Genomic DNA, 11,273 nt, shown 5'->3' with positions numbered 1-11,273 from the left:
TAAGTGAAAATTAGATGGAATAAAAATTTCAGTGTCCATAAATAAAGTTTTATTGTTTACATAAGGTGTGTGGCTTTTTCAAACTACAGGGTAGAGTTGAGTAGTTGTGACAGAACCTATCGAGGGGGTCTGTCCTTTACAGAGAAAGTTTGCTGAACCAGGCTCTAGGGTGCTGGGGAAAGCTCTTTATAGGGAGATGTCTCACCAGACACCAAAGCCACTCTATAAAGCTACCTTTTATAGTTGGGGTGTGGGCAGGTTCTCAGAAGCTGCCGGAGGACCAGCATTGTGCTGGAGAAGCCACCCATGCTCTAAGGGCCGGATGATGGAGAAGTCCTGGGTCTGTAGGAGCTGGGCACTGGGGAAGCCAACAGTACTTCAAGAGAAACTACATTTTCCTCTTGCAGTGTCTCTCCAGTGCCCTCTACTGACAAAGCTTCAGATCATTTTTACAGAGCCGGCAAAAGGTGAATTTGGAGCTAAGTGGCACACTCTTTAATCCAATGCCCTCTACTTTCAGTCTGATCTCTAATAAAGCTACTCTTGCCAAGTTCAACACTGACCTGCTAATTGCCAATGGCCTTTTTACCCCCAGTGTTTCATCATTTGATCTTTCCACAGCTTATTCACCATGTTGACTGCTCCATGTCCTACCCCAGTATGTTGCTTACACATTTTCTCTGCCTTCATTGACCTTAGTCTCCTCTGGTTGTTTTCCTCTTCCACCAACTCTGAAATACTGATGTCCTCAGGATTTATCTTTACTTTTTTATTTTTCCCCTTTTTTCTTCCTGGAGGATTTCAGCCATTCCCTTGTCTTAGCCTAGATCAGTGGTCAGCAAACTCATTAGTCAACAGAGCCAAATATCAACAGTACAACGATTGAAATGTCTTTTGAGAGCCAAATTTTTAAAATTTAAACTATATAGGTAGGTACATTGTTATTAATTAGGGTACTCCTAAGCTGGCCTTTGCTAAAAACTTCTTCAATCTGATTGAGGTACGTTCGCTGAGGTCGACCCCTTCCAACTCTCCCATCCACACTCATCTTGTATACTTGTTTCATCTATCTCCTTTCGTTCATCCTCTCTATATGTCCAAACCATCTCAACATACCTTTCTCAATCCTCGACACTACATCTTCTTACACTCCACAACATTCCCTGTACGTGCGTGCCCGCACATAGTATTTTGTGGAAGAGCCACACTCAAGGGGCCAAAGAGCTGCATGTGGCTCCAGAGCAGCGGTTTGCCGACCACTGGCCTAGATGATAATAGAAATCTCATCTCCATTTCTGCTCTTCATCCTGAGCTCTACACTAAACTGTGTTTCACTTAACCAGCCTTTAATCTCACCATCTTTCTTCATAAACCTAGTGTGTCTCTTGTGTTCTCAGAATCAGTTAACGACATCACCAGGCATCAAGTCCCTCTTTTCTCTCTTACCTTCTCTGATCCTTTAGTCATCGGGCGGGCTCTGTGATTCTCCCTCAGAAATAATGTTCCTGTAATGTACCTTCTCTTACACATTTTCACTGGTCTCTTAGCCACCAAGCTATTCTCTCTCTAGCCCAAACCCCACATTGCTCCCAGAATTATTTGCCTAAAGCTGATCATAGCATTTTTATACAACATGGGAATCTACTAGTCTTGCCTGCCAGAGGGGTATACAAGGCCTTTCACAGTCTGGCCCTATAGAGGGCACTCTTTCCCCTTTTGGCTGTCCAGTACCCCATCACCTCTTCAATTTGGGGAGAATTCTGTGTATGGTATTAGTGACAGTTCTCTGCCTTCCTTTGCAGAAGTTTAAGCATAGAGATCCTCCCTCTGATCTCAGTAGCCAAGGCACAGGGACCCTCATGTAGGACTTGGAATCTTAAGATAAAAAGAAGGAAAAACAATTGAGAAAACACTCATGGGCACCAATGGGGTGAGACCAATGGCAGCCATAACAGTGTTCCAGGGGTGGCATCCCAGCCCTTGGCCTCAGATGGTGTCATCTAGCTATGGTTGCTCTGTATTTTGCCTCCCTTGGTTCTTCTTTCCCCTCCACTATAATTTTTGGTTCCAGACTTCACCATTTGCCTGGATTAATATAATTTTTGGCTTCCCCAATACCAAGCTCTTCCCACTCTCAAGCTTCTGTGTATACCTAGCATTCTCAGAGCAATTGAAATCTGGTCACAATCAACTTTATTTCGCATTATACCCTCTACGTAGTCAAGGCCCAACTTAAGCTCCCTTTCTTCCATAAAGCCTTTCTTAACACGTTAACCTTAGCTCTTCCTACTTCTTTCGATATGAAGGGGATCAGGATATGCCACCCCAAAACATGCCACTTTGGCATAAGGATTATTTTGAGCTGAAAGCAATTGAGAATCAGCAGTTGCAGGAAAAGTTCTCTGCCCTCCCCTTACCTTTCTAAAAGCAGGGCATAGTCTGGCCGGTATGGCCCAGTGGTTGAGCATCAACCTATGACCCAGGAGGTCACAGTTTGATTCCTGGTCAGGGCACCTGCTGGGGTTGTGGGCTCCATCCCCAGTAGGGGGCGTGCAGGAGGCAGCCAATCAATGATTCTCATCATTGATGTTTTTACTATTAGGTGGACGCTCAACCACTGAGCAACACTGGCTGGGCAAAAGATATATTTCTTAATACCCAACTCCAAGGACCCTTTTTAGTCCTCCTCTCTCTGAAACTGCAGCTTCTGATACGGTTGACAGCAGAGGGACAAGTTTGTGTTGGAGTCACAAGTGTTGAGAGGGAAGGGGAATTTTATTGCCCTAGATCCGTGGTCGGTAAACTGTGGCTCGCGAGCCACATGCGGCTCTTTGGCCCCTTGAGTGTGGCTCTTCCTAAGCCTTAGGAGTACCCTAATTAAGTTAATAACAATGTACCTATCTATATAGTTTAAGTTAAAAAAATTTGGCTCTCAAAAGACATTTCAATCATTGTACTATTGATATTTGGCTCTATTGGCTAATGAGTTTGCCGACCACTGCCCTAGATCATAGAGTTTGGGTGAGGGGAGGGAGAGTGGCGGGAAGTAGCATTGCTGAGTAGTCAAATGATGCAAATTTTGTCGGCTTCCTGCCTCGAAAGGTATTTTAATTTTAACATGTGGGTCAATGGTTTTTTAACTGAGTAGATAATCAGGCATTCCTAGGGAGCTTTTTAAGAGATCCCAAGACCCCACCCACCTTCAGAAATTCCAACCCTTTGTATGTGGGTGGGACCTGGGAATTCGTTTGAAAACCCTACCACCCTACTGGTCATTCTATTTGCTGAATCAGGGGTTGGGCAGCTTCCTAGGCATTCTTGGCAGAATGGAAGCCAAATAGGAGAGTGTAATACTTTTTTCTAAGGCAGGTAACTAACTGTGCAGGACAGGGCCTCATTCGGGTCTTTGATCAACATTTAAAAAAATTTCAATCCCACTTCCCCATCGGTTTTTTTTTTTAACTAAACGCTTATCTTCTAACATTTAGTTTACTTATTGTATTATCTAAAGCCATCACTAGAATTAAGCACAAAGGCACTGTTTATTTTTTTACTAGTAATCTTTAGATCCTAGAAGAGTCTGGTATATAAACATTTTCAAATTAATGAATCAACGAAGGAGTGAACTAAGTGGCTAGTATGAAGCAATAAGGAGGATGTGGAGAATAAACCTGTAATCCTATTATTTATTGATTTTAGAGAAAGTAAGGGAGGAAGAAACATCCATTTTTGTTGTTCCACTTAAGTTATGCATTCATTGGTTGCTTCTTGTAGGTGCCGGGACCCTGGGGGTCAAACCCTCAACCTTGGCGTATGGGGAGGACGCTCTAAACTACTGAGCTACCTGTCTGGCCAGGGGCTTTAGATTTGTAATCTTGATGTTGGCAGTTTACTTATAAAGGAAAAGGGAGGCAGTTGGGGGAGAAGGGAGCAAGTTTAAAAAACTACTGGAAATGGAGAAGACCAGTTTTTCCTTGTTTTCAAGTTTCTTTCTGATTCCACTTCCATGCTTCCGGGTACGTAAAAAAACGCAAAACCTGCCAGTACGTCCCACCTAATCGCTCTCCCTGGCTGCTGTCCATCCACCGGGACCCAGCCCCTTGAGTGGAAAAAACCGGGGAGAAAACATTATCTTCAGGATGAACGCCTGCCCTGTCCGCACACGACCTAGGCTCACGCAGGCGCAGTAGGCAGTCACCTGCGTGCGCGGGAAGCTGGGCCGCGTCCGTTTGTGATTGGCTGCGGCAGCGGACTCCCACCCACCGAAACGCAGCGCCGGATGCCGATTGGTCGGGCTGCAGAGGCCGGACGCCGCCCGGGGGGCGAGGGAGGGGAGGCGGGAAACGGCTTGGTGGGTGCGGGGTCGCGCAGTTCCTCCGCCGGGCTGTGGAGAGGCTCGGAAATGGCGGTGCAGCCGAGGGAAACGCTGCAGCTGGAGAGCGTGGCCGAGTATGCCTTCGTGCGCTTCTTCCAGGGCATGCCGGAGAAGCCGAGCACCACGGTGCGCCTCTTCGACCGGGGCGACTTCTACACGGCGCACCGGGAGGATGCGCTGCTGGCCGCCCGGGAGGTGTTCAAGACGCAGGGGGTGATCAAGTACATCGGGCCGGCAGGTGAGGACTCGACGGCCGGGGCCGCAGGGACCCTGCGGAGGGGGCTCTGCTCAGGCAGCGGGCGGCCCGCGGGCTCGGGCGAGGAGGGCCCGGGGTTGGGGATGTGGGTGCCCCGTGCGAAATTGCGCTTTCTCCGGCCCCCGCCTGGCCGGGTGGGGCGCCCCCGCCCCCGCCCCGAGTCTGTTCCTCTGCAGCCTCCCCAAAGCCGAACTTATAACGAACACGTAGGGAGCGTTTTAATGGTTCGGTTTCACAGCATTCGTGTGGGTCTGTGCCCTCCGCCCCCACGTGGGTCCTGTGACTCATCGTAAGCAACGCCAAGTCCCTATTCCAGAAACACGGGTTCAGAAGTGAGATTAGACTAGAGGTGGGTTTGGGAGACCTTGTTATGTCAACACCGTTTTGCTCCCACTCGGCTTGTGCCGCCGGGGCAGCGCCGGAGCCTGGGAAGGACTGTTGGGAGCAGTGTTGCCAAGTGGTCAGGACCCGGTACTTTGTCTGGAGCCCGGTTACCTGCGTGAAAGTGTCCGCTCCTCAACTTACTAGCCGTGCCCGTGGGCTAGTAATGCCTGCCTGTGCCTCAGCTCAGCATCCAGTGCCCTCGGTAACTCGGCCCATCTCTCCCGCATCATCTCCCCGGAAAGCCACAAACTTCTCACCCCGTGTGGGCTAGGTGTTCTGTACGTCTTATGCGGATCTCTTTCCTTCCCGGCTCCATTGTGATGGTGGGAAGAGCATCCGGGGGAGGGGGGTGGAGTAAGGAGTTGTGGATTTCTCCTCTTGCTGTTGCCACATGCAAATTGGATGTTACGGATAAAAGATTCATTAGGTGGGGATTTCTTGAGTGCTGGCGTGTCAGCCAGGGTTGTGGACACCCGGAGTACATAGATGAAAAGGCAATATCCCTGCCTTCCCAGAGCTCACTCTAGTGGAGAGCAAGGCATAAATAATTCCAATTCAAGGTGAAGAACTGGGCGTTGCATGATCCACACCAAGTTGTTGAAGAGGTATAGAGGCAGGAGTACCAAAGACTGGAGCCATCAGAAGAGGCAGTGTATGAGAGGCTAAATTCCACTCGAGCCTTGAAGAACAAGGAATTATTTACCAGGGAGAGGGCCTGCGAAGAGGTAGGTGGGTGTTGCAGGAGCAGAAAATGACGAGCGAGGAGAGTAGCCCAGATAGGTGGGGTCAGATGATAAAAGACTTTATGTTGTGCCGAGTGAGATGCTAGGATTTTATGTTGTAGGTGAGCAGTGAGAGTTCTGAAGACTTAATTTAAGGTGGAGTGGTGTGTTGGATCATTTGCATTGTGGTGTGGAGGATGGGGCAGAAGGAGCAATGTTAGAGGCATGGGGACCAGTTGAGACCAGCCAGAGGTAGTGTTACGGTGGCTTCTAGTTAATGAGGGTCTCAATTACTTTCCAGGCTTAAAGTGATGATATGATTCCTTTTATTCTAGGCTAGTTCACTTTTCTTGTCTTTGCTTTTTTTTGTGTGGTTTAGAATAATTTAAGCATTTAAAATGTGTGAAGCTCTAAATGTACTTATATGTTTGTATAAATTGGATAACTGATTTTTCTAAGTTCCTGTTAATACAAATAGTTGGTGGTTTTTTGTGTGTTTTTTTTTGTCTAATTTAGATTATGAAAGGAATAATGGATGGATGCTAAGCATTACATCCATTTATTGGGAAGGAAATTTAGTATGAGCATCCAGGTATCTTTAATATTGGAGTGTAGATTTTGTTTTTTTGAAGTACAATTTCCATTTATTTTTCCCCCAGGGAACTTTCCACTCCTTAAAGACTTAGCTCCGTACTTGGGCTTTTGGTGGAGGTCGTGAGGCAGCACCCACAGGTCTAACTCGGGGTGGGGCGTGTTCAGTCCTTCCGGGCTTCACGAGAACAATTCCTGGCTACCTTGCTGTGAGTGGCACAGCTCACACAAGTAATTTAGTTTCACATACACTTGGGAAGCACATAGGCGTCGATTGTCCCTAACGGCTGCGGCCTCTACTATGTTTCAGATGACAAACTTCTTAATGGCCTTGTCCTTGGGCACACACCAGGCAGTTGGTGCAAGGAATAGCTGCACATGGCCTCGGCCTTTTTTGGCACGGCCATTATTCCTTCTTTTCTTGATCATCTTGGAAACGAGGACCTGAGAGAGCTAGATTTTTTTTTTAACATAATTTTTCCTTTTGTTGACCATGAAAGTTAAAATGTTGGTTTTTGCCAAGGACATTTCCAAGAATAGAATAACCTAGAAAGTCACCTCATCTTAATCCTATTGAGAATGTGGTTAAGGTGATTAGAAGTGAATGTGAGGCCCGGGCCAGGTTGCTCAGTTGGTTAGAGCTTGTCCCGATACCCCAAGGTTGTGGGTTCGATTCCTGGTCAGGGCACATACAAGAAGCAACCAATCCTTTATAATAAAAGTGTAATATGCAAATTGTCTGACCGGGAGTTTGACCGCTCGCTATGACATGTGCTGACCACCAGGTGGTGGCGCAGAACATGGTGGGTGTTGACAATGTGGCAGTGGCGGCACTGCGACGTGATGGGCCCCAGCAGGACCACGGTGGGATGGTGGAGCAGGTGAGCAGGTTGTGCCAGGCCAAGGCGGGTGCGAGCTCCCTGCCGATCGCCCCGCAGATGGTGACCAGTGGCGGGGGGAAGGGCTGCTGCCTGGCTCCCAAGCCCTGAGGGAGCCCGATGGGGGGGCCCTAATCTATCGCTCCACTGCCCAGGCGGGATGGTGGAACAGGTGAGGGGGCAGTGCCAGGCCATGGTGGGGTGCCAGGTGGGGCTGTGGGGCTGTGAGGCTTGGAGTGTGAGCTGTGGCCAGATTCCCGCAGGCTACTGGATCGGGGGGGGGGGGGGGACCCCCACCCCCCACCCCTGCACGAATTCGTGCACTGGGCCGCTAGTGAATGCATAAATAAGTGGAACTTCAAATCGATGTCTCAATGTCTCTCTCTCTCTCTCTCTCTCTCTCTCTCTCTCTCTCTCTCTCTCTCTCCCTCCCTCCCCCTCCCCCCTCCCTCCCTTTCCCTCCCCCTCTACCTTCCTCTCTCTCTAAAAATTAATGCATTTTTAAAAATTACTCATTAAATAAAGAGAAGTGAATGTGAGTTATTCCCAAGGTTCTATTTCTTAGAGGTTTATGTCAAAGGCACATTATAGGTTAAGGATTGTCTTAACATTTATTTGATTAGGTTAGTAAGAGTTCTAAATGATGGGTAAATTACTAGATATTGGCTGAAATAGCTGAAAAAGGGAAAGGCTCGAAAAAAGTATCTTGGATTCCCAAAAGCTGATGTTTTGCAGTTTTTATTGCCTAAGGTAATATTTTTTATAATGTATGTTGATGTCAGGCTGCCAAAGTTACTTGTTTGTTGTTACTTGTTTCTTTACTATAGTTTAATATTATACCACCTGGGTAAAGGGTTAACAAAACCTTTTTCCTTGCTGCTCTGGAAATCAGATACGGTTAAGAAGGTTAGCCTGTTTCTGGGCAGCATTGCTTACTGCAAAAATGACCCCAGATCGGTAAATGACATCTGTACTCTAGAAACTATAAATACCTGGTGAGGATCCCTTGCACTCCCAGTCTTGACAAATTTTGGACCTGTCACCTTTCCCTACATTCTTTAGCAGTCAGTCTTGCTTCTGACTATTGAAAATAGATATCATTGGCCCTGGCCAGATAGCTCAGTTGGTTAGAACATTGTCCCCGATATACCAAGGTTGTGGGTTTGATCCCCAGTCAGGGTATATACAAGAAGCAACCATAAATAAGTGGAACAATAAATTGATATTTCTCTCTCCCTTTCCCTCTCTCCCTCCCTTCATTCCCTCTCTCCCTCCCCCTCCCTCTCAAATCAATAAATAAAAATTAAAAACAAAAAGAAAATAGATATCATTAGAAGAGAAGCTCTCAATTTCTTGCCCTCGAAGTTATAACATGTTTGTTGAGCTGTTGTTCACATATAATACTGTTCACCCACTTAAAGAACAGGATGGAGCAAAAAGAGGTTTACCATTGTTAGTACAAGAAACAGAGCTTATTTTGTATTATTTCTTAAGGGTTGTATTATTTTCCATATGAAAATCTGTAAACCTACTTTTGCCCACTCTACACAGTTCACTGGTTTTTAGTATATTCACAAAAGGAAGCAACTATTACACAACAAATTTTAAAACATTTTCATTGCCCCCAAAAGAAACCCTTTATCCATTAACAGTCACTCCCCCTTATCCCCAATCCTTCCAATCCTTGGCAACCGCTAACGTACTTTTCATGTCCAGATTTGCTTATTTTATTTTTTATTTATTTATTTTAAAAAAATACATTTTATTGATTTTTTACAGAGGGGAAGGGCAAGGGATAGAGAGTCAGAAGCATCGATGAGAAACATCGATCAGCTGCCTCCTGCACACCCCCCATTGGGGATGTGCCCGCAACCAAGGTACATGCCCTTGACCGGAATCGAACCTGGAACTCTTCAGTCCGCAGGCTGACGCTTTATCCACTGAGCCAAACCGGTTAGGGCAGATGTGCTTATTTAATTTAATTTATTTATTTAAAAAAACATATTTTATTGATTTTTTACAGAGAGGAAGGGAGAGGGATAGAGAGTTAGAAACATCGATGAGAGAGAAACATCGATCAGCTGCCTCCTGCACACTCCCCACTGGAGATGTGTCCGCAACCAAGGTACATGCCCTTGACCGGAATCGAACCTGGGACCCTTCAGTCCTCAGGCCGACCCTCTATCCACTGAGCCAAACCGGTTAGGGGTGAGATTTGCTTATTTTAGACATTTCATTAACAGTTGTCCTTTGGCATGTGTAGGGGATTGGTTCCAGGACTCCTTCTCCATACCAAATTCCAGATGCTCAAGTCCCTTATATAAAATGGCATAGTATTTGCATATGTCCTAGGTACACTCTCCCATATACTTTAAATCACCTCTAGATTACTTATCTAAACAATGTAAATGCTATGTAAATGATTGTCATACTATATTGTTTAGGGAATAATGACAAGGACAAAGTCTGTATATGTTCAATATAGACATAACCATTGTAGGAGTAACCACATAGTAAACAGCAACAATATCATCAACCCCCCAACCCCCCGCCCCCAAATATTTTCCATCCAAGGTTAGTTCAATTTGAGGATTTGGAACCACAGATAACAGAGGGCTGACTAAATGGAATCATACAATGTGTGGTGTGTGGTCTTTGTGACTGGCTTTTTTTTTTTTTTAAGTATGTTGATTTTTTTTTAGATTTTTTTTATTTAGAGAGAGGAAGGGACATCTATCAGCTGCCTCCTGCATGCCTCCCACCGGGGATTGATCCTGAAACCCAGGCATGTGTCCTGACTGGGAATGGAACCAGTGATCTCTTGGTTCATGGGTCGATGCTTAATCACTGAGCCACACCACCAAGGCCTGACTTCTTTCACTTGACATTATTTTATGGATGTACCATATTTCGATCAGTTGATGGACACTTGGGTTATTTCTTTTTTGTTGTTAATCCTCACCTGAGGTTATTTTTTGCATTAATTTTTAGAGAGAGTGGAAGGAAAGGAGGGAGGGAGACAGAGAGAGGGAGAGAGAAAGAGAGAAAGATTGATGTAAGAGAAACTCATGGATGGTTGCCTCCTGTACATGCCCCAACCTGTTAAGACATCACCATGGTTGTGAGCCTGTGTTCTGTTAAATGTGTCAGTAAAAAGACACATTGCAGGTTCAGGGATCGAACCTGCAATCCCTGCAAGGTGCCCTTGATCGAAATCAAACCCAAGATCCTTCAGTGCATGGGTCAACAGAGCCTCCACATTATTATTTTTTAAATAAAAATTAATGTAATTAATTAATGTAATTAATTTTTATTGAGAGGAAGTGAGAGGGATAGAGAAATCAATGCAAGAGAAACATCATTGATTGGCTGCCTCCTGCACACCCCCTACTGGGGATCAAGCCCATGACACAGTGCCCTGACTGGGGATTGAACCATGACCTGGACACTCAACCAGATTGAGCCATGGCCAGGCATCCAGGTTGACGTCCACATTCTTCTTCTAGAAAAAGAATGTTGCACCAGCCTGAGGGTATTCTTTCTGCTATAATCAGGTGGAGACTGGGTAGCTTTCTCTTCTTGTTCCTCTTATTTCACACCAGGAGATCAGTCCTACTTCCCAGCTGTTCTGACTGAAAGCATATGGTCTTAGCTCTTTTCCAGAAGTAGCTGCACTTCAGGTGCTTCTTGGTAAATATGACTTAAAATGCATTGCCATCCAATGTGTCTCAAAACCACTTTGAGAGTAGTATCTTGGGAGGATAATGGAGGTTGGGCAACTTAATCTGTAGGTTAGTAATGGAGGTAGAGGAAGCCTTGGGAGGGAGGGGAATAACCTATTCATTGCCTCTTTTCCCCACCCACTGTTAAGACATCACCATGGTTGTGAGCCTGTGTTCTGTTAAATGTGTCAGTAAAAAGACAACTGTTGTTCTAGGTACTTCCACTCAGGGCCAGGCAGATAACATTGATGTGCAAAGTAGTCAGGTATAAGAATGGGGAGTGGTGCTGCTTGTAGATCTGAGAGTGTTCATCCTGTGATAAGTATTCAAATTCAAATGCTGGCA

General features: G+C 45.9%; 1 protein-coding gene and 1 pseudogene across 2 annotated transcripts in view; one reads left to right on the top strand and one right to left on the bottom strand.

Annotated features, from left to right (window-relative positions):
* Positions 1 to 4,330: 4,330 nt before the first annotated feature.
* The window catches only part of MSH2 (mutS homolog 2), a 58,457-nt gene continuing 51,514 nt past the window's right edge, over positions 4,331 to 11,273 (top strand). The window contains exon 1 of the mRNA XM_081101479.1: positions 4,331 to 4,613. Within this exon, the coding sequence (XP_080957605.1) occupies positions 4,403 to 4,613 (211 nt within the window). The 5' untranslated portion in view covers positions 4,331 to 4,402. The remainder of the gene's footprint in view (positions 4,614 to 11,273) is intronic.
* LOC308526355 (small ribosomal subunit protein eS26-like) lies at positions 6,420 to 6,757 on the bottom strand (annotated as a pseudogene). The gene has a single exon. The product of its transcript is annotated as a small ribosomal subunit protein eS26-like (transcript).

This window comes from Myotis nattereri (assembly GCF_964212035.1).
Source record: "Myotis nattereri genome assembly, chromosome: 10".
Taxonomy (NCBI): Eukaryota; Metazoa; Chordata; class Mammalia; order Chiroptera; family Vespertilionidae; genus Myotis; species Myotis nattereri.
The sequence above is the reverse complement of the archived record's forward strand: the minus strand, read 5'-3'. Positions and strand labels throughout refer to the sequence as shown.